Consider the following 24,435-nt stretch of genomic DNA (forward strand, 5'->3'; position numbering starts at 1 on the left):
TCTATGCACTTGAATGCTCTCTTGTCGCATTTACGACTTCACCAACTTGAAAATATACGTTTTCGATGAGCATTTGAATGGAGCATCAGTCAACACAGTTGCCACAAGAGATGACTTCTCTGTCTGGGTATCCACCTTAGAGGAGGACAACAGTTGACCAGAGCGATGGTCCTGGAGATGTATCCATCACCCCGGTCCCCAAACTCAGCCTGGGTCTCATGGAACATCTCCACTTTCCTCTGGAAACTGGACACACAGTAAAATCGTGAAATGAAATCCATATATATTGATTTACATACAGGTTATTGATTGAATATACTCATTGTATATCTCTATAAGTACATCTTCTCCTCACCTGTACAGGAAGTCAGACAGCCCATTAAGACTGCAGCGGGCCACCCTGGCCCCCAGAAACGAGCTTACAGCTGTGGATCTGTCTAGGTCCAACGTCAGTCTCTGTTACAGCCACACACATACACACTAATAAGGGTAGGAACTTCAAAATCCAACCAGCCAAAATAGGTAATTCCTGAATATGCATAAAAGATTTACAAATGTCTTAGAGTTCTTTGCCACAATGTCAACAGACTGCCATGGTAATAGTGACCTACATATATACTATACGGTAGTGTCTCTGAGTGACAGCGTGACAGACCTGGATGATGGAGCGGGCCAGATTGGATTGGTACTCCTCTATGTGCAGCATTTGGGCCCACCGCCTCTCCTCCTCATCCAGAACCTGAGTGAGCTCTGTGGTCACCTTCTCCTGAGATAAACAACAGAACCCACACAACCATGAAGTCCATTGTCTATCCAAGCATGGGCAGTTCCACTACCATTAGATTAGTGCCAGAAACATTACCTCTGTCAGTGGGCAAGTTTTCACCTGACAGTGTTCAGTATTAAAGGAAGTGTGATTTTACCCTGACTGTGTTCAGGCAGTCCTGTTCCAGTCGGTCCACTGTATCTTGGTGCAGTAGGGGTTCCAGTGGGGAGTAGTTAATGGGGGTTTTCATGCCAACGGTGCCCAGGACATCCCTTAAAAAGACCAGCGGAAAAGGGAGGAAGTGCTACTGTCTGTCACTATTCAATCAACAACAAGTGGGGCACAATCATGAAGTGGAACGACATTTATTGGATATTTCAAACTTTTTTAACAAATCAAAAACTGAAAAATTGGGCGTGCAAAATTATTCAGCCCCCTTAAGTTAATACTTTGTAGCGCCACCTTTTGCTGCGATTACAGCTGTAAGTCGCTTGGGGTATGTCTCTATCAGTTTTGCACATCGAGAGACTGAATTTTTTTCCCATTCCTCCTTGCAAAACAGCTCGAGCTCAGTGAGGTTGGATGGAGAGCATTTGTGAACAGCAGTTTTCAGTTCTTTCCACAGATTCTCGATTGGATTCAGGTCTGGACTTTGACTTGGCCATTCTAACACCTGGATATGTTTATTTTTGAACCATTCCATTGTAGATTTTGCACGCCCAATTTTTCAGTTTTTGATTTGTTAAAAAAGTTTGAAATATCCAATAAATGTCGTTCCACTTCATGATTGTGTCCCACTTGTTGTTGATTCTTCACAAAAAAATACAGTTTTATATCTTTATGTTTGAAGCCTGAAATGTGGCAAAAGGTCGCAAAGTTCAAGGGGGCCGAATACTTTCGCAAGGCACTGTATTTTCAGAGGGTTTTCCTATATGGACAATTGAACAACCTTTTATGGTTCTAGGTAGTACCTTGTTTTCTAAAAGCGTATACGTCTAACCTGTTGTACATGTCATAGATTTTCTTAATGTTGTTATATTATGAGTTCTGACACTGACCTGTTATAGATGTTATAGAACCAGTCCAGCAGGGAGTAGACATCAGTGATCTGCAGCTGGGAGCTGGTGATGATGTTCAGGCGTCGGGCCACTGCCCGGTGGTAGCTCTGCACGTACACCTGGAAGGCCTGGAACTCCTCCGGGTAGACCGACACAACGTTCCTCCTCGCCGCGTCCAGGTCGTCCACCATGCGGCCCCTCAGCCTCTCCAGGTACGAGGCTAGCTGCCCAGCCGGAGTTCTCACCTGCTGGGGCAGGCTCCAGTCAGACGCCTCCCCCACTGCCTGCCGCCATTTCAGCTTGAGCTGACGGGGCCGCTGGCTAGGATGGGGCTGGAGGCCCTCCCTCAGGGGCTGGGTCTCCTCTTTCTGTGCCTGGGCGGTGTCGGCCTGCTCCTCCTGCTGGATGACCAGCACCACCAGCCCCAGGTTGGGCCCGGCTGTTGGCTGTCGGAGTGACTCCCTCACCACATCCCACATCTCCTTCTGCAGGGCCTCGTACAGCAACTCCACATCCTTGGCCTTGCGAAGGCTGGCGTCTCTTGACACATTGGGGCTGGAGGGGTCATCGAAGGACCCGAGAGGGTTTACTCCGGGAGGCGTGAATGAGGGTGTGGGGGGGTGGGGCAGGAGGGCCATCAGCTCGCACTCACGCTCCAGCTCCTGGATGTGTGTGTCTGCCAGGAGGAGGTCCCTCTGGTTGACCAGCTGTAGGATCTCCAGTACTGAGGGAAGGAGAGAGTTAGGAATCAATGCCATACTGTTTACTCTATTGGTTTGTACAATAGTATTAATATAGTATTAATGTGTGGGTAGGAATGGGTGGCGTAAGTGAAGAGAAAAAGTACATGTTTTAATCAGGCTATATTCTGTGTGAAATATCAACATTGACATATTGAAGGGTGCTGATATGTGTGATATTGAGTATATAAATGATCCAAGCCCAGCAAATGTACATTATACCGGGGTGTTGGTAGACACAATGTAAGTAACCTAATTTATGTCCCTCTAACTTCCCTGAATGCCTCTGCTGATCCTACAGCTATTGTATGCAGTAAGCATGTGCCCATGAACCAGATTTATACTGTTAGCACTGAGGTGGTGTGCCCTAGCAGGAAGTCCACTGGGTGCAGCTCACCCTGCACTAACCTAAATAACATGAGCATATCTACTTCTTCCAAGCTTCCCAGTAAAGCAACAAAAACAAGTAAGCATCCCAAAAGAAAAGTGCTCAAAATAGACCAAGTTAACATATGTAGCTTAAGAAACAAGGTTCATGAAATCAATAATTTGCTAGTAACAGATGACATTCATATTCTGACTATCTATGAAACTCACTTAGATAATACTTTTGATGATACAGTGGTAGCAATACAAGGTTATAACATTTACAGACAAGACAGAAATGTCAACGGTAGAGGTGTATCTGGATAGCACGTGTGAAATGCTTGATAATGTATGTGATATCAAAAGAGAGGTATATTTTCTGGGTGATTTAAATATTGACTGGCTTTCACCAAGCTGCCCACTCATGAAAAATCTTCAAAACTGTAATCAGTCCCTGTAACCTGGTTCAGGTTATCAGTCAATCGACCAGGGTAGTTACAAACAGCACAGGAATGAAATCCTCAACATGTATTGATCACATCTTTACTAATGCTGCAGAAATTAGCTTGAAAGCAGTATCTAGATCCATCGGATGGAGTGATCACAGTATAGTAGCCATATCTAGGAAAACCAAAGTTCCAAAGACTGGGCCTAATACAGTGTATAAGAGGTCATACAATAAGTTTTGTAGTTATCCCTATGTTGTTGATGGAAATCATATATGGTGGTCCGTGGTGTGTAATGAGGAGCAAACAGACGCTGCACTTGACACATTTATGAAATAGCTTATTCCAGTTACTAATAAGCATGCCCCCAAATAAAATTACTGTAAAAATTGATATATCCCAGTGGATTGAGGAGGAATTTAAAATTGTATGGTTAAGGGGGATGAGGCAAAATTAATGGTAAATAAGTCTTGCTGCACAACCGATTGGCAAAAATATTGCAAATTGAGAAATCATGTGACCTAAACTGAATAAAAAGAAGAAGAAACTACACTATGAAACAAAGACAACATAAAGAGCGATAGTAAAAAGCATTGGTGCACCTTAAATTACATTTTGGCTAAAAAGGCAAACTCAGCTCCATCATTCTTGAATCAGATGGCTCATTCATCACAAAACCGACTGACAATGCCAACTACTTGAATAGTTTTTTATTGGCAAGATTAGCAGACTTAGGCATGACATGCCAGCAACAAATGCTGACACTACACATCCAAATATAGCTGACCAAATTATGAAAGACAAGCATTATAATTTTGAGTTCCGTAATATGAGTTTGGAAGAGGTGGAAAAATGATTGTTGTCTATCAACAATGACAAGCCTCCGGGGTCTGACAACTTGAATGGAAAATTACTGAGGATAATAGCGGACGATATTGCCACTCCGATTAGCCATATGGAACAGCAGGGACTGTGAAGCAACATAAACATAGGCACAGACACATGCATACACACACATGAAAACATACACACTATACATACATGAACACATGGATTTTGTATTGTAGATATGTGGTGGAGTAGGGACCTGAGGGAACACAGTGTGTTGTGAAATCTGTGAATGTATTGTAATGTTTTTAAAATTGTATAACTGCCTTAATTTTGCTGGACCCCAGGAAGAGTAATGGGGATCCAAAAAAAATACAATATAAATCTCTTGACCTGGCATTTTGGATTGTTGTGAACACGCAATGTACTACACTGTCCTTTGATTGTCCCTTGTCTGTTTTGGTCCCTATTGAGCTCTGCCGAACAGTAGCTCTGGATGAAGTTCTATCTAAAGGAATCTGCAGTGGGAGGAAGTCAGTCATTTCCGGCTTTCATAGTCTGGTGCTGATTGAACCTGATGACTCAGGGGGTCCGGGGACCGCACACAGCTCATCAGAAACCAGCATGGGATTGGAGGAGGAAATACTGCAGGACCTGACCAGGAAGTTCCTGACTCGTAAAGTAAACACTGAAACTTACAAACACTGACTGTAGGAGGTCTAAGGTGCTCATGCCACAAACAGAAGTAACCTGCACTGACCCTTCCATGATTCAGATGTTTCGATTAGGTGATCTGTGATTGGTTGGCCCTGCAGGAAACATACCATACTGTATCTCCCCTCCTGATTGGTTTGTTTTGGAGCGCCATGTATACCTGAGAGAGGTTCCCTGGGTTTGACCACTAGTGGCTCCTCCTCCAGCTCCTCCTCAGCCTCCTGGGAGTTGTGGTCCGACAGGGACTCCCTCTTCAGCTTGCCAAGGCTGACCATCCTGAGGAAGGAGGGCCGGCGGCAGGACTCAGCCTCGCTGTCGGCGCTCAGGTTACCACAGGGCAGGCTCTCTCTGCGTTGCGTCTGCTTCCTCCGCCCTGCAAATCTACAAGCAGAAGAGAACCATTAGGAGAGCGTCGGAACTATATTATGCCACAGTATGACTTTGAAAGGCAAGAATGGCTATGTGTGGATTTACATAGTCTGAAATATTGTGTGGAAATAAAGGTAGCATCTAAAATAGAAGTGGAATGGGATACATAATTATTACCAAATACTGTGGAGTTCAATGTTAACGTGTGACCACCACATCTAGACTAGGCTTCATATGCTATAAATAAGCAGGTATTTAAATGCTTGAGAGGTGATTGTGGCTTTCCCTGACTGGAGGTGTCAAAGTGAAAACTGTTTATAAATAGTGCTTAGGTACACAACATAGTATTAGCAAACAAAGCAGTTCTGTTCATAAACATAGTAACTCATGGAACATTTTTATATTACATAACCAAATAGGAAATGATTATGCTATATGCTGTGAGCATTTCCATAATTTTGTTACAGCTTGATAGGGGGTCTCAGTCCTACCAGGTAACAGGAAAATCAGTTTGGATAGGCAAGCAAATCAGTAATTAATGGACCACAACGAAAGCTCTTTGGTCGAGACATTATGAATGAAAATAGTTACTGAGTCATATTATATATAGACATTACATGTATGTTAATCTGTGTCTCTGAGCCCGTATTTATAAAGCTTCTCAGAGTGGGAATGCTGATCTAGGATCAGGTCCTCCCTGTCCATGCAATCTTCATTGTGATCTAAAAGGCATAACTGATCCTAGATCAGCAACCCTCCCTCCCCGTTACCGGAGCAGGGTCATGATCTCCTCTGAGCTCCTGCGGAGGCCCTTCCTCTTCTCTTTCTCAGGCTTGGGTGAGTGGGGGTCTGTGGGGCATCGCTGGGACGGGAATGTCCCCCATACGCTGCACCCCGACATACGCAGCCCCTTCCCCAGCTTCCCCAGGGTCTTCAGGGGCGAAGAGCCGCACAGCCGCTCAAGGGTTCCCCTCAGGGGCCTCCCTCCTCCTCCTTTAGGGGCCTCAGGGCCATGCCTCTCCGCGTTCACCTCATTCTCCTCCTCTTCCCCATCATGTGGCGACCTGCTCTGGAAGATTTTTCCCCCGCATACCCCCAAATTGGGGGGCTCACCCTCGTTCCTCTCCTCCTCAAGGTCCACCTCCTCGAAGGGGTTCAGGTCCAAGTTTAACCTGGGCAGGATGAGCTCACCATTCCCATGGTTACTCTTGATCCTCCCCGGGAGGTTCTTAAGGATTGGCATTAAAATGCTGTGCTCAAGAATCAAATACTGCAAAGACACAAGGCAAGTTAGTTAGAAGAGAGAATGAGATCACAGATCATTTGAACAAGCTAGTTAGGCTACCAATACCAAGAGCTCAGCAGGAGTGTGCTGGAGAAGGTTGAACAGATAATGAAAGCCAAAACCAGAATGAATGGTAGAGTAATGTTGTACTCGAGGATCTACAGAATATTGTAATAGCATAGGAACTGTTGTAATTATACTATTCATTATGGACTTAACTCAGAGCTAAAATACCAACACAGATGATTAGCCAACAGCTCTTTTAAGTAATGACAGGACAACTTGCTATAGTAATGTACAGGTAAGTGCCAGAATAAAGGAAACACCAACATAGAGTGTCTTAATAGGTCATTGGACAGTGGTGTGGGGGCTGTGCTTTGGCAAAGTGGGTGGGGTTATATCCTGCCTGTTTGGCCCTGTCCGGGGGTATCATCGGATGGGGCCACAGTGTCTCCCGACCCCTCCTGTCTCAGCCTCCAGTATTTATGCTGCAGTAGGTTATGTGTCGGGGAGCTAGGGTCAGTCTGTTATATCTGGAGTACTTCTCCTGTCTTATCCGGTGTCCTGTGTGAATTAAGTATGCTATCACTAATTCTCTCTTTCTCTCTTTCTTTCTCTCGGAGGACCAGAACCCTAGGACCATGCCTCAGGACTACCTATGACTCCTTGCTGTCCCCAGTCCACCTGGCCGTGCTGCTGCTCCAGTTTCAACTGCTCTGCCTGCGGCTATGGAACTATGACCTGTTCACCGGACGTGCTACCTGTCCCAGACCTGCTGTTTTCAACTCTCTAGAGACAGTAGGAGTGGTAGAGATACTCTTAATAATCGGCTATGAAAAGCCAACTGACATTTACTCCTGAGGTGCTGAATTGCTGCACCCTCGACAACTACTGTGATTATTATTATTTGACCATGCTGGTCAATTATGAACATTTGAACATCTTGGCCATGTTCTGTTAAAATCTCCACCCGGCACGGCCAGAAGAGGACTGGCCAACCCTCATAGCCTGGTTCCTCTCTAGGTTTCTTCCTAGGTTTTGGCCTTTCTAGGGAGTTTTTCCTAGCCACCGTGCTTCTACACCTGCATTGCTTGATGGTTGGGGTTTTAGGCTGGGTTTCTGTACAGCACTTTGAGATATCGGCTGATGTACGAAGGGCTATATAAATAAATTTGATTTGATTTGGACCACCACGAGTCAGAATAGCTTCAATGCACCTTGTCTGGAACTCTATTGGAGTGATGTGACACCAATCTTCCACAAGAAATGTTATTATTTGGTGTTTTGTTAATGTTGGTGGAAAGCGCTGTCTCAGGCATCGCTCCAGAATCTCCCACGAGCGTTCAATTGGGTTGAGATCTGGTGATAAGATGGCCACGGCGTAGCGTTTCCATTGTTTTCATGCTCAACAAACCATTCAGTGACCACTCATGCGGGTCATATACTTGACCCGAAGCATGATGGGATGTCAATTGCTTAATTCAATATACTTTGTTTCCATGAATTTCTCAAGTGTTTCCATTATTTTGGCAGTTACCTGTAGATAATCCATACAGTACATAATGACCTGTACAGTACATTTACAACCAACCACCTGTTTATCCCATGTACATTATGTAGGACCTAATGCTCTAAGATCTTAAATTGTTTTAGGTTCCTGTACGTCTTCAGAGAGAAGTGGTTCAAAGTTACATACAGGGCATTGGGAAAGTATTCAGACCCCTTGACTTTTTCCAGAGCTTGTTACGTTACAGCTTTATTCTCATCAATCTACACACAATATCCCATAATGACAGAGCAAAAACAGGTTTTTAGAAATGTTTGCGAAAGTACTGAAAATAAAAAACAGAAATATCATATTTACATAAGTATTCAGACCATTTACTCTGTACTTTGTTGAAGAACCTTTGGTAGCGATTACAACCTTGAGTCTTGGGTATGACGCTACAAGCATGGCACACCCGTATTTGGGGACTTTCTCCCATTCTTCTCTGCGGGTCCTGTCAAGCTCTGTCAGGTTGGATGGGGAGCGTCGCCGCACAGCTAGTTTCAGGTCTCTCCAGAGATGTTTGATCAGGTTCATGTCCGGGCTCTGGCTGGGCCACTCAAGGACATTCAGAGACTTGTCCTGAAGCCACTCCTGCATTGTCTTGGCTGTTTGCTTAGTGTCGTTGGCCTGTTCGAAGGTAAATCTTCGCCCCCCAGTCTGAGGTCCTGATCGCTCTGGAGCAGGATTTCATCAAGGATCTCTCTGTACTTTGCTCCATTCATCTTTCCCTCAATCCTGACTAGTCTCCCTGCCTCTGAAAAACATCCCCACAGCATGATCTTGCCACCACCATGCTTCCTCATAGGGATGGTGCCAGGTTTATTCCAGATTTGACGATTTGCATTGAGGCCAAAGAGTTCAATATTGGTTTCATCAGACCAGAGAATCTTGTTTCTCATGGTGCCTTTTGGCAAACTCCAAGCGGGCTGTCAAGTGCCTTTTACTGAGGAGTGGCTTCCATCTGACCACTCTACCATAATGGCCTGATTAGTCGAGTGCTGCATAGATGGTTGTCTTTCTGGAAGGTTCTCCCATCTCCACAGGGGAACTTTGGAGCTCTGTCAGTGTCACCTCCCTGACCAAGGCCCTTCTCCCCCGATTGCTCACTTTGGCTGGGCAGCCAGCTCTAAGAAGAGTCTTGGTGATTCCAAACTTCTTCCATTTCAGATTGATGGAGGCCACTGTGGTCTTGTAGACCTTCAACATTGCACACATTCTTTGGTACCCTTCCCCAGATGTGTGCCTCGACACAATCTTGTCTCGGCGCTCTACCGACAATTCCTTCGACCTCAAGGCTCGGTTTTTGCTCTGACATGCACTGTCAACTATGGGACTTAACATAGGCAAGTGTGCGCCTTTCCAAATCACATCCAATCAATATCATTTACCATAGGTGGACTGCAATCAAGTTGTAGAAACATCTCAAGGGTGATCAATGGAAACATGACGCACCTCTGCTCATTTTAGAGTCTCATAGCAAAGGGTCTGGTTACTTATGTAAATAAGGTATTTTTATTTTTATACATTTGCAAAAAATATATAAAAAACAGTTTTTGCTTTGGCATTATTGATTATTGTGTGTAAATAAATGAGTTAAAAAACGTATTTAATCCATTTGACTGTAAAGTAACAAAATGGGGAAAAACGGAAGGGGTCTGAATACTTTCCGAATGTACTGTATAGTTCTCATAATCAGTGTTTACTGTTTGAACTCACCTGCCCTCCACCAACATTTATTTTATTAAACTTTTTTGAGGTGTAGATCAGCTTTAAATTCCAGAAAGATTTAGGCTTCTATCAATGTAATTGTCTCCATCATTTCCAATCCCCTATATCTTTTCTTTGTAAATATATACAGTACCAGTCAAAAGTTTAGACACACCGACTCATCCCAGGGATTTTTCTTTATTTTTACTATTTTCTACATTGTAGAATAATAGTGAAGACATCAAAACTATGAAATAACACATATGGGATCATGTAGTAAAAAAAAATCAAAAAAGTGTTAAACAAATCAAAATATATTTTAGATTTTAGATTCTTCAAAGTAGCCACCCTTTGCATTGATGACAGCTTACTTTCTATTTTATTTTGTATTTTTTTTACTTTAGTTTTAGTAGATATCTTTTTTGTCAATTCTATTTTCTTAAAACTGTATTGTTGGTTAAGGGCTTGTACGTAAGCATTTCACGGTAAGGTCCACACCTTTTGTTTTCGGCACATTTGACAAATACACTTTGATTTGATTTTAGTACACTACTAGTGTAAAGCAGGACATTCAACCCTATAGGGCCACAAGTGCCCATGTTGGCCCATTCCGGATCTCAGCTAAGCATTAGATCTGTTAAACAGTAATGTCACCAACTATCATTTTAGGATATGCCCTTGAGAGAATTTTAATGGACTTTATGACTGTAAAATCCAGCCACCAAAAAGTTGAACTGGTACCAGGCCAACACCAGTCTTAACGTCAACATGGAAGAGGCAACTCCGGGATGCTGGCCTTCTAGGCAGAGTCGCAAAGAAAAAGTAATATCTCAGACTGGCCAATAAAAATAAAAGATTAAGATGGGAATAAAAACACATGGACAGAAGAACTCTGTCTAGAACGCCAGCATCCCGGAGGAGCCTCTTCACTGTTGACGCTGACACTGGTGTTTTGCGGGTACTATTTAATGAAGCTGCCAGTTGAGGACATGTGAGGCATCTGTTTCTCAAACTAGACACTCTAATGTACTTGTCCTCTTGCGCAGATGTGCACCGGGGCCTCCCACTCATCTTTCTATTCTGGTTAGAGACAGTTTGCGCTGTTCTGTGAAGGGAGTAGTACACAGCATTGTACGAGATCTCCAGTTCCTTGGCAATTTCTTGCATGGAATAGCCTTCATTTCTCAGAACAAGAATAGACCTTTCAGAAGAAACATCTTTGTTTCTGGCCATTTTGAGCCTGTAATCGAACCCACAAATGCTGATTCTTCAGATACTCAACTAGTCTAAAGAAGGCCAGTTTTATTGCTTCTTTAATCAGACCAACAGTTTTCAGCTGTGCTAACATAATTGCAAAAGGGTTTTCTAATGATCAATTAGCCTTTTAAAATGATAAACTTGGATTAGCTAACACAACGTGCCATTGGAACACAGGAGTGGTGGTTGCTGATAATGGGCCTCAGTACGCCTCTGTAGATATTCCATTAAAAATCAGTCATTTCCACCTACAATAGTAATTTACAACATTAACAATGTCTACACTGTATTTTTGATACATTTTATGTTATTTTAATGGACAAAATAATTGCTTTTATTTCAAAAACAAGGACATTTCTAAGTGACCCCAAACTTTTGAATGGTAGTGTATATACACACTGGCAAGAAAAACTTTGTGAACCCTTTAGAATTACCTGGATTTCTGCATAAATTGGTCATAACATTTGATCTGATCTTCATCTGAGTCACAACAATAGACAAACACAGTCTGCTTAAACTAATAACACACAAACAATTATAATTGTTCATGTCTTTATTGAACACACCGTGTAAACATTCACAGTGCAGGTTATTTAAAAAAATATATTTCACCTTAATTTAAACAGTTAAGCTAGTTGAGAACAAGTTCTCATTTACAACTGTGTCCTGGCCAAGATAAAGCAAAGCAGTGCGACAAACAACAACACAGAGTTACACATGGAATAAACAAGCGTACAGTCAATAACACAATAGAAAAAAAGAAAGTCTATATACAGTGTGTGTAAATGGCATGAGGAGGTAAGGCAATAAATAGGCCATAGTAGCAAAGTAATTACAATTTAGCAGATTAACACTGGTTCACCAACTACTTCGAAGACAGAGTTCCGTGTGTAAAATCGGAGGGCCTGTTGTCCGGTCCTCTGGCAAAAAAAAAATTTAAAATTTTTATGTACAGCTGCAGCGATCGGTTAGCTGCTCAGATAGCTGATGTTTAAAGATAGTGAGGGAAATGTACGTCTCCAGCTTCAGTGATTTTTGCAATTCGTTCCAGTCACTGGCAGCAGGGAACTGGAAGGAAAGGCGGCCAAAGGAGATGTTGGCTGACCACTGGATGACCAGTGAGACATACCTGCTGGAGCGCGTGCTACGGCTGGGTGTTGTTATCGTGACCAGTGAGCTGAGATAAAGCAGAGCTTTACCTAGCATAGACTTATAGATGACCTGGAGCCAGTGGGTCTGGGGACGAATATGTAGCGAGGGCCAGCCGACTACAGTTCGCAGTGGTGGGTGGTATAAGGCTCTTTGGTAAAAAAAACGGATGGCACTGTGATAGACTACATCCAATTTGCTGAGTAGAGTATTGGAAGCTATTTTGCAGATGACGTCGCCGAAGTAGAGGATCCGTTGGATAGTCAGTTTTACTAGGATAAGTTTGGCGGCGTGAGTGAAGGAGGCTTTGTTGCGAAATGGAAAGCTATTCTAAATGTGATTTTGGATTGGAGATGTTTGATATGAGTCTGGAAGGAGAGTTTACAGTCTAGCCAGACACCTAGGTATTTGTAGTTGTCCACGTATTCTAGGTCAGAACCGTCCAGAGTAGTGATGCTAGTCGGGCGGGCAGGTGAGGGCAGCGAATGGTTGAAAAGCATGCATTTGGTTTTGCTAGTGTTTAAGAGAAGTTGGAGGCCACAGAAGGAGTGTTGTATAGCATTGAAGCTCGTTTGGAGGTTAGTTAACACAGTGTCCAAAGAAGGGCCAGATGTATACAGAATGGTGTTGTCTGCGTATAGGTGGATCAGGGAATCACCCTTAGCAAGAGCGACATCGTTGATATATACAGAGAAAAGAGTCGGCCCGAGAATTGAACCCTGTGGCACCCCCATAGAGACTGCCAGAGGTCCGGACAACAGGCCCTCCGATTTTACACACTGAACTCTGTCTGCGAAGTAGTTGGTGAACCAGGCGAGGCAGTTATTTGAGAAACCAAGGCTATTCAAATCAAATCTATTGAGTCTGCCGATAAGAATACAGTGATTGACAGAGTCGAAAGCCTTTGCCAGGTTGATGAAGACGGCTGCACAGTACTGTCTTTCATCGATGGCAGTTATGATATCGTTTAGTACCTTGAGAGTGGCTGAGGTGCACCCATGACCAGCTCGGAAACCGGCTTGCACAGCGGAGAAGGTACGGTGGGATTCGAACTGGCCAGTGATCTGTTTATTAACTTAGCTTTCAAATACTTTAGAAAGGCAGGGCAGGATGGATATAGGTCTGTAACAGTTTGGGTCTAGAGTGTCACCCACTTTGAAGAGGGGGATGACAGCGGCAGCTTTCCAATCTTTAGGGATCTCGGACAAAACGAAAGACAGGTTGAACAGACTGGTAATAGGGGTTGCAACAATGGTGGCAGATAATTTTAGAAAGAGAGGGTCCAGATTGTCTTGCCCAACTGATTTGTACAGGTCCAGGTCGTGCAGCTCTTTCAGAACATCTGGGATCTGGATTTGGGTGAAGGAGAAGATGGGGAGGCTCGGACAAATAGCTGCGAGGGGTGCGGAGCTGTTGGCTGGGGTTGGGGTAGCCAGGAGGAAAGCATGGCCAGCCGTAGAGAAATGCTTATTGAAATTTTCGATTATCATGGATTTATCGGTGGTGACCGTGTCGCCTAGCCTCAGTGCGGTTGGCAGCTGGGAGGAGGTGATCTTGTTCTCCATGGACTTTACAGTGTCCCAAAACTTTTTGGAGTTAGAGCAACAGGATGCAAATTTCTGTTCGAAAAAGCTAGCCTTAGCTTTCCTGACTGACTGTGTGTATTGGTTCCTGACTTCCCTGAACAGTTGCATATCGCGGGGACTATTCGATGCTATTGCAGACCGCCACAGGATGTTTTTGTGCTGGTTAAGGGCAGTCAGGTCTGGAGTGAACCAAGGGCTATATCTGTTCTTAGTTCTTCATTTTTTGAATGATTTTTTAAAATGGTGTTGAAATTACTTTTAAAGAACGACCAGGCATCCTCGACTGACGGGATGAGGTCAATATCCTTCCAGGATACCTGGGCCAGGTCGATTAGAAAGGCCTGCTCGCAGAAGTGTTTTAGGGAGCTTTTGACAGTGATGAGGGGTGGTCGTTTAACCGTGGACCCATAGCGGAGGCAGGCAATGAGGCAGTGATCTCTGAGAACATGATTGAAAACAGCAGAGGTGTATTTGGAGGGTCAGTTTGTCAGGATAATATCTATGAGGGTGCCCATGTTTACAGATTTAGGGTTGTACCTGGTGGTTTCCTTGATAATTTGTGTGAGATTGAGGGCATCTAGCTTAGATTGTAGGACTGCTGGGGTGTTAAGCATATCCCAGTTTAGGTCACCTAACAGAACAAACTCTGAAGATAGATGGGGGGGCAATCAATTCACATATGGTGTCCAGGGCACAGCTGGGAGCTGAGGGGGGTCTATAACAGGCAGCAACGGTGAGAGACTTATTTCCGGAGAGATTCCTTTTTAAAATTAGAAGCTCAAAATGTTTGGGCATACACCTGGAAAGTATGACAGAACTTTGCAAGCTAACTCCTCCCCCTTTGGCAGTTCTATCTTGATGGAAAATGTTGTAGTTGAGTATGGAAATCTCAGAATTTTTGTGACCTTCCTAAGCCAGGATTCATACACGGCAAGGACATCAGGGCTTGCGGAGTGTGCTAAAGCAGTGAGTAAAACAAACTTAGGGAGGAGGCTTCTGATGTTAACATGCATAAAACCAAGGCTTTTTCGATTACAGAAGTCAACAAATGAGAGTGCCTGGGGACACACAGGGCCTGGGTTAGCCTCCACATCACCAGAGGAACAGAGGAGGAGTAGGATGAGGGTACGGCTAAAGGCTAGCAAAACTGGTAATCTAGTGCGTTGGGGACAGATAATAAGAGGAGCAGATTTCTGGGCATGGTAGAATAGATTCAGGGCATAATGTGCAGACAGGGGTATGGTGGGGTGCGGGTACAGTGGAGGTAAGCCCAGGCACTGATTGATCATAAGAGAGGTTGCATCTCTGGACATGCTGATTATACTGGATGAGGTCACCGCATGTGTGGGAGGTGGGACAAAGGAGGCATGTACAGTGGGACTAGGGGCTCCACAATAAACTAAAACAATGATAATTATCCTAAACAACAGTATACAAGGCATATTGACATTTGAGAGAGACATAAAGCGAGGCATAAAGCAATCACAGGTGTTGATTGGGAGAGCTAGCTAAGTCAACAACGGGTAAGACAACAGCTAATTAGCTAAGACAACAACAACAGGTAAAATGGCGATGAATGGGCAGAGAGGGTCGGTTAACTACACACAGGGCCTGAGTTCGGGGCTAGGGCCGACAGATAAACAAAGGTAAACAAAGTGGAGTACTGTAATAAATGAACAGTCTAGCAGGCATCAGCGAGACACAGCGTTTAAAGTTAGCAGTCCGGGGTAAGTAGAAGTGTCTGCTCCGTTGTCCGGCAAAGGCCGGTTGAAGGCACAGCTATTGGAATTCCGTCTGCGGACCAGTTGTGGTGGTACGGCGGGGCACCATGTCGATGAAGGGACCGGGACAGATGCTGAAAGAGGTATTGTAATTTAGTTTGCTAGCTGGAGATGTGCCTGGCTCAGGGCTAGCTTCGGGGCTGATTCACTCAGTGGCAGCTAGCTAGCTGTGATGATCAATGGTCCAGGTTTTACGACAGGAAACTGGCGTTGTAGTGGAGAAAGACAGTCCGAGGCTGGCAGGTATTATCCAAGCTAAAAAAAACGGCTGGTGCCTGAGCAGACTAAATAGCTAGTAACTTAGGTTGGAAAAAGTATGTGAGCCTTTGGATTTATTAACAGGTTGACCCTCCTTTGGCAACAATAACCTCTACCAAACATTTTCGGTAGTTGCGGATCAGACCTGCACCAAGGTCAGGAGTAATTTTGGACTATTCCCCTTTACAAAACTGTTTCAGTTCTGCAATATTCTTGGGATGTTTGGTGTGAACCCCTCTCTTGAGGTCATGCCACAGCATCTCAATCGGGTTGAGGTCAGGACTCTGATTGAGACACTTCAGAAGATGTATTTTCTTCTGTTGAAGCCATTCTGTTGAAGATTTACTTCTGTGTTTTGGGTCGTTGTCATGTTGCATCACCCAACTTCTGTTGAGCTTCAATTAGCAGACAAATATACTTACATTCTCCTGCAAAATGTCTTGATAAACTTGGGAATTTATTTTTCCGTCGATGATAGCAAGCTGTCCAGGCCATGAGGCAACAAAGCAGCTCCAAACCATGATGCTCCCTTCACCATACTTTACAATTGTGATGAGGTTTTGATGTTGGTGTGCTGTGCCTTTTTTCTCCACACATAGTGTTGTGTGTTCCATCAAAACAACTCAACTTTAGTTTAATCTGTCCACAGAATATTTGACCATCTGGAACATCCAGATGCTCTTTCGTGAACTTCAGACGTGCAGCAATGTTTTATTGGACAGCAGTGGCTTCTTCCGTGGGGTCCTCCCATGAATAACATTCTCGTTTAGTGTTTTACGTATCGTAGACTCGTCAACAGAGATGTTAGCACGTTAGAGAGATTTCTGTAAGTCTTTAGCTGACTCTCTAAGATTCTTCTTAACCTCATTGAGAATCTGCGCTGTGCTCTTGCAGTCATCTTTGCAGGACGGCCACTCCTAGGGAGAGGAGCAACCGTGCTGAACTTTCTCCATTTATAGACAATTTGTCTTACGTGGACTGATGTACATCACGGCTTTTAGGTATACTTTTGTAACCCTTTCCAGCTTTATGCAAGTCAACAATTCAAACGTTGTAAGTGTTTTTTATAGGGCAGGGCAACTCTAACCAACATCTCCAATCTCGTCTCAATGATTGTACGCCAGGTTAGCTGACTCCTGACTCCAATTAGCTTTTGGAGGAGTCATTAGCCTAGAGGTTAACATACTTTTTCCAACCTATTGAAATTATATATTCAATATAGACAAGAAAAATACAATCATTTGTGTGTTATTGGTTTAAGCAGACTGTGTTTGTCTGTTGTTGTGACTTAGAGGAAGATCAGATCTAATTTTATGGGGGGGGGGGGGGGGGGGGGGGAATCCAGATAATTCCAAAGGGTTCACAAACTTTTTCTTGCCACTGTAGGGTTAAAGATCAGTAAGGGATCATCAAAGGAATAAATCTACAATTATATTTATACGAATATATAAGTTGTATATATATTTAAGTTGGATAGATATTTATATTTGTTTAAATATGTATAGTTTTATATATTTTCCCCTAACCCTGCACCTAATTGGAGTACACTAATGGACAACACCACTTAGGCTTCCACTTCCAGCATATATATATATATATATATACATTTTATGGACACAGTATGTTTTTCATTATGTATCTTATTTTTTAAGTTAAGAACAAATTCTTATTTTCAATGATGGCCTAGGAACAGTGGGTTAACTGCCTGTTCAGGGGGAGAACGACAGATATGTACCTTGTCAGCTCGGGGGTTTGAACTTGCAACGTTCCAATTACTAGTCCAACGCTCTAAACACTAGGCTACCCTGCCGCCCCGGCAGACTGTACAAATTGTAAAGGAAAGATTTTTGCTAAGAGTATTATTATATTATTGATCGATTGACAATGACTTTTCAAATCTTCCAGAAGTGCTATTTAGAGAGTTAGCTCCAGGTAAATGTTGCAATTCTTCAGCCATTCCTGAACCTGCGACCAAAAACAAGCTCAATACTGAATGGACAGTACCAAAACAAATGATCTAATGATTTGGTCTCTTTGCAGCAAAATCTGCAGAGCTGGGTTGGTTGTATCCCCCATATATCATATATATATATATATATATATATATATATATATATATATATATATATATATATATGAGTTGTTTTTGGTATCTTTAGTTGTCACTGTATTAGACTAAGCATAGGTGATTAGATGATGTTGAAGTTGAAATGGAGCTTGCACAAACATTACCTTGCTTGACCATGCTGTAGGTCATGTAACTGTTTGTTACATGCAATATGTTTTGTGGACTTCACCGGACAGATGTTGCTCTCCGGTTTCGTAATGAAACAAATGTGTGGTTGAACATATTCTGCCACTGTGTCCTCTCATTGTCTCTGCCTTCGGCCTATATATCACGGTGTCAAGGCATATGAACGAACAGGTTATAGAGTAAGCAACGCAATTATCACAACACATAAGTTGTAATATGGATTTTTGCTCACAGTTTAGAGATAATTGGGATTGATCCCATTTTGAATGAGTTAAAACTACAGTTTGTGAACATTAGGAACAAATGCTGTGAAATATTTCAGCTTATTTGAACAATAAGTGAGTTTGGATTGAACTATTTGCACATTTTTATTTGTCGGATTCCAAAATGTTATTTTCAAATTTAATTTTACAATGCTCAGCTCAAATCTTAACAGTGATTGTTTCCTTAACTATTAGTGTGTTTCAGAGGAACACTGTGAATCCATGTGTTAAACCACTGATTAACATCTCAGTTCAGAATCCCCAAAATATGTACAGTGTATGAATGTTGGATTGTGTTGAGGCCAATGTTCAGCTGGTGCAGACACATTGAACAGCAACACTGGGAGCAGGAGGTTAGTTTCTAAACAAACACTGGACATTCTGCTCCCTAATAGTTTAGAAAATAACAGGAAATATAAGTAGTGTCTGTCTGTAGCTGGCTACATTATTTTATTTTACTAAAACACTTAACTATTTCAACAACTTGGTTTAACATCCAACTATGTCTATGATTTAATCACTTAAAATTCCTCCCTAAGTTCAGAGTGAAAGAATTGATGGGGTCAAATGGTTTTAGTGCCTGGTTGCCTGGGACACTAGCTTGCTGACACTGCATGTAAATACATTTAGTACTGCAGCCTACTATATAACCATGTTATATAACCAACACTACAGGTATGGGTAATGTGAGACACAGAGGTTTTGTCCAAAAAATAACATAATAATGAAAATATACACTGTGTACAAAACATTATGAACACCTAATCTTTCCATGACATAGACTGACCAGGTGAATCCAGGTGAAAGCTACGATCCCTTACTGATGTCACTTGTTAAATCCACTTGTTTAATCCACAGATTAAAGGTTAAAGATGGATGGTTAAGCCATGAGACACAATATTGAAGTGCCTTTGAACAGGATATGGTAGTAGGTGCCAGGCACACCGGTTTGTGTCAAGAACTGCAACAATCCTGGGTTTTTCACACTCAACAATTTCCGGTGTGTATCAAGAATGGTCCACCACCAAAGGACATCCAGCCAACTTGACACAACTGTGCGAAGCATTGGAGTCAACATGGGCCAGCATCCTTGTTGAACGCTTTCAACGCCTTGTAGAGTCCGTGCCCCAACGAACTGAGGTTGTTCTGAGGTTGCAACTCAATATTGGGAAGTTATTCTTAATATTTTGTACACTCGATGTATAAATGCCGTTTAGCAGATGCATTTATCCAAAGCTTGCATACATTTTACGTAACATGGTAAGTAAAATATAAAGTAGTTCTTAAAGTCTTGGGAGATGGAAACATGAAATGTATATGGAAATAATTGAATTATCAGCCCAGTCTAGAAATATGTCATATTAATCAGAAATCAGAAGTACAGCGTACGTCCCGCTTTTTCATAACATGAGAAATATCTAGATTCCTCTTACCTTGTGTAGTTAGTGCACAGTGTCTCAGTGGAATGTCATCCCGATGTGTGCTGTATGTATTTGTGGCAGAGTGTGTTTGTGTGTGTGAGAGATTGTGTGTGTATCTCCTCTGTGGCTCAGCAGAGCACTGTACTCACCCGGCTTCCTGACTCTGGCTGTATTGTAGCTGTAGATGATGCGTTTTCCTGAGGAAATTTCCCCCCCCACACACACACACACACATACACTCACACACTCCCATGCATGTTCTGGGAGTTTGCAAATTATACTAATTGCATGACTACTGGCAGCACATTCTTCTACAATGGCTCCTTCTTTTTTAATTCAGCACATGTTTCTTTGTGTGTGTGCACGTGTGTGTGCACGTGTGTGTGTGTGTGTGTGTGTGTGTGTGTGTGTGTGTGTGTGTGTGTGTGTGTGTGTGTGTGTGTGTAGATTCATCTCTGTCTAAGGGTCAGTTGATAAGTCCGTGTTGTGCTTCTACATTCTGAGTTGACCTGAGTAACAGAGAATATTTCCAAGGGCTTCAAAGCTAATTTCTTATGTGAAGTTTTTCAACAATCGCCTTCACTACTCTGACATGAGGTCAGTCTAACATACAATACAAATCACATCAAATCAAATCAAATGTATTTATATAGCCCTTCGTACATCAGCTGATATCTCAAAGTGCTGTACAGAAACCCAGCCTAAAACCCCAAACAGCAAGCAATGTAGGTGTAGAAGCACGGATAAAGATTTTTTTTTTTTGACTGTTTGTAATAGAGACCTTGAAGAGAGCATGTGAACAGATTAAGGGCTGGTGTGTTTGATATCTTACATGACCAATCAAAAGTAGTTTGAGGCCCACAGTATGTCATGAATCAGACATCTGGAACTAACATTTAGTTAATATTCAAAGATGGTTGCTTTGCTTAGAAACCTTTACAGTGGAAAGAAGTTAACTTTAGTTTGTACTTACAATTTAGCATGACAAGACTATTAGGTTGATTCCATGGCAACTTGAACAGCAGTAAGCGTCAAACTCTTGCACCTCCAGTGATCAATTTTGTCCTCCTGCACCCACTAGTGGTGGAATTGTGGACCATCTGGATAATTGCCTATATCCAACACAAGGGGGATGTCTTGAGGAAGGTGACTTCTGTTAGTTCAGGATATTGATACACTACATGAACAAAAGTATGTGGACACCAGCTCTTCGAAGATCTCATTTCAAAATCACGGGCATTAATATGGAGTTGGTCTATGGAGCCAGATACCTGCCAAAAGGTTGAGCATGTGACTAATTCATATGACTAATTCAATATTACACATCCCATTCTCTGGGCTCTGTCAGTAGTACATACCAGGAATGATGAAACATTGAATAATAATAATAATAGATGTTTGGTGAATCTATGAATTATGTATGAATCTATGCATTACTCCATACATTTTCCCTGATACTCAAAAGTACTCGTTACATTTTGAATGTTTAGCAGGACAGGGAAATTGTCTAATTCACACACTTATCAAGGGAACATACCTGGTCATCCCTACTGCCTCTGATCTGGTGGACTGGAAAACACATGCTACGTTTGTAAATGATTTCTGAGTGTTGGAGCATGCCCCTTGCTAGCTGTAAATAAAAAACAAGAAAATGGTGCAATACGGTTTGCTTTATATAAGGATTTTTAAAAATTAATTATACTTTTACTTTTAATACTTAAGTATATTTGAGCAATTACATTTACTTTTGATACTTAAGTATATTTTAAACCAAATACTTTTGACTTTTACTCAAGTAGTATTTTACTGGGTGACTCACTTTTACATCAGTAATTTTCTATTAAGGTATATTTACTTTTACTCAAGTATGTTAATTAGGTACTTTTTCCACCACTGAGGAGGGGTTAATATGAATTTTAAACAATTTGACATGATTTGCATGAATCGGGTCATGAGCATATGGACTTGAAAAGAACACGGGAGAGGGCAGTGGCGCAGTGGTCTAAGGCACTGCATTTCAGTGCTAGAGGTGTAACTACAGACCCTGGTTAGATTCCAGGCTGTATCACAACCGGCCGTGATTGGGAGTCCCATAGGTCAGTGCACAATTGGCCCAGTGTCGACCGGGTCAGGGTTTGGCCGGGGTAGGCCGTCATTGTAAATAACAATTTGTTCTTAACTGACTTGCCCAGTTAAATAAAGGTTTAAAATAAAAAGGTTAAATGTAGGCTAAGTCTGGCATAAGCTTATTCCCACAATTTACAATAACTCTGTTGCAGTGGTCTTAGGAAGTCTCCGTATAGGCTATTCCCTCCATCATGACACTGCTGCCCAGTTGAAGAGCTTGTGATCTCCATGCAGCACCATGCGTCTTCAGAAAAGCACCCCTCAGCCTCAGAAGATGTCCTTCTGGGGGCATGCAGTCATAGAGTTATATACCCTAATGTAGGCCTATTTGCCAAATAAAGTGCAGAGCATGCTTGATGTGTGCAACTTGTCATTCCAACATATTTGAACATTTAATTAATCCTTCATTCAGTATGTCATCCATTCAGTCGTTTGTCTCAAATCTTATTATTCAAATCTTATTGGTCACACACACATTTTTCTTTACTAGGCAAGTCAGTCAAGAGCAAATTCTTATTTACAATGACGGCCTATGAACAGTGGGTTAACTACCTTGTTCAGGGGCAGAACAACAGATTTTTACCTTGTCAGCTCAGGGATTCGAACTAGGAACCTTTCGGTTCCTGGCCCAATTGTCTAAGCACTAGGCCACCTGCCACCCAGATGTTATTGCAGGTGTAGCGAAATGTTTGTGTTTCCATCTCCAACAGTGCAGGGTAGGGCAGTCTTATCCATTTGTTTATTGAAATTCATGTGTATTCAAAATGATCTAAAATGTAATAATTCAATGTTTAATTTAGGCCTATCCAAAACGAAATAGGCCTTCAACTTGTAGGCATTGCAATCATTTTGGCTACTGATGCCTTGTGGAATAATTTTAGAACTATATTTGTGTTTTATAACTGTTTCTATTATAAGGCTCCAGTTAAAAAGAGACCCTAACTCACAGGCCTGTAAATATAGTCTCTAAATAAATGTTAAACAAAATAGTTGAAGAAGCACGTGCAGTGGCTGATAGGGAAAACAGTACTGGCAATAAGAATAGGCTATAGATATTCTTGACCATTTGGGACCCATTGGCTATTTCGCTCAGGACAGGTTATAGCCAACACTTAAATATTTAGTTTTGTCTCATTAATTGAAATTAATTTAGCCTCTGTGTGAATGGATTGTGCAACACAAATTACTATAACAAGCCTACATACAGAGTGGAATTCACAAACACAACAGTCAAAAATACCTAATATAAGGCCTACAGTCCATGCTCCCAAATACTGGAAAAAAGTGTGCTTCATTAGGTTACATTAGGTATAATGACTCCATGGATGCATGCCTCCAGAAGAGCATCTTCTGAGGCTGAGGGGTGCTTTTCCAAAGGCGCATGGTGCTGCATGGAGATCACAAGCTCTTCAACTGGGCAGCAGTGTCGCGATGGTGGGAATAGCCTATACGGAGACTACCCAAGACCACTGCAACATAATTATTATTCATTATTAAAGTGTGGGAATAAGCTCATGCCAGACTTAGCCTACGTTTAACCTCTCCCTACATTAAGTTCATATGTTCATGACTCGATTCATAGAAATCATTTCAAATGATGTTTCCCACAGAATACGTTTTGACTCGATTTTGAGTGGTGAAATACATTTCAAAATATTCTATAAAAGATTTTGACTGTCAAAGACTCCAGTGGTCATACATAATTCATAGATTTACCAAATATTATTCTATGTTTCATTATTCCTGGTATATACTACTGGTTATGATTGCAGACAGAGCCCAGAGAATGGATGGTGCAATATTGAATTAGTCATATTTTGATTAAGTGCATGCATGGGGATGTCCACGTCACTCAAAGATATGCCCATGCTGTAGAGATACACCTAACAGACTGAAACTTCACTGTTGTAGGCATAATACAGTTAGTGCTATCTAGACCTGCGCTGGCAAACAAATCCATTGCATTAGCGACCTAAATGTGAAGTAAACTCAACTGAGGAGTAATAGAGAATGGAGACTTTTAACTTGAATACGTGCAGGATACCTCTTCCCGGTTTCCCTGACTTCCGTCTTTTTTAAATACTGTGTTATGCTTGTCGAGTAACATTCCTCACAGACCGTTTCGCGTACGTTCTTTTTTTGTTGGTGAGATTAAACTGATAAAACTCTGAAAGGTTAAGGTACGTCAGAACTGCAACACAAGATTTGCTCAAGCCTAAAATGTTAGTCCGTAATCGTAACATGGTGATTATCTGTTCAAAGATAAAACATGTCATGTTTACGTTTAATGTTTCACACATGACTTTTCTTTACGACCCTGACAATAAGTACGTTCAACCTGTTGGCGGCTATCTGTCTCCATAGGAACCCCCTTCTAAAAGATGACATGCCTGACCCAGCCCTGGCCTGTCATGCAGACAAACCTGTACAAAAGAAGGACGTACTGTAGGCTACGTCACATGCAAGAGCCCAGAGTAGTAACTCTGTCGCCTCTTTTTGAACTAGAGCCAA

The 24,435-nt window shown here is 42.3% G+C and overlaps 1 protein-coding gene across 1 annotated transcript in view; it reads right to left on the minus strand.

The window, feature by feature from the left end:
- The window catches only part of LOC110537654 (exocyst complex component 3), a 40,322-nt gene extending 20,323 nt beyond the window's left edge, over window positions 1-19,999 (minus strand). Inside the window, exons 1-8 of the mRNA XM_021623862.2 lie at window positions 19,810-19,999; window positions 6,058-6,557; window positions 5,079-5,299; window positions 1,825-2,548; window positions 924-1,038; window positions 656-766; window positions 356-456; window positions 136-246 (exon numbers count right to left, since the gene is read on the minus strand). Of these exons, the coding sequence (XP_021479537.2) occupies window positions 136-246; window positions 356-456; window positions 656-766; window positions 924-1,038; window positions 1,825-2,548; window positions 5,079-5,299; window positions 6,058-6,530 (1,856 nt within the window). The 5' untranslated portion in view covers window positions 6,531-6,557; window positions 19,810-19,999. The remainder of the gene's footprint in view (window positions 1-135; window positions 247-355; window positions 457-655; window positions 767-923; window positions 1,039-1,824; window positions 2,549-5,078; window positions 5,300-6,057; window positions 6,558-19,809) is intronic.
- Window positions 20,000-24,435: the final 4,436 nt, after the last annotated feature.

This window comes from Oncorhynchus mykiss, chromosome 12, assembly GCF_013265735.2.
Source record: "Oncorhynchus mykiss isolate Arlee chromosome 12, USDA_OmykA_1.1, whole genome shotgun sequence".
Classification (NCBI taxonomy): Eukaryota; Metazoa; Chordata; class Actinopteri; order Salmoniformes; family Salmonidae; genus Oncorhynchus; species Oncorhynchus mykiss.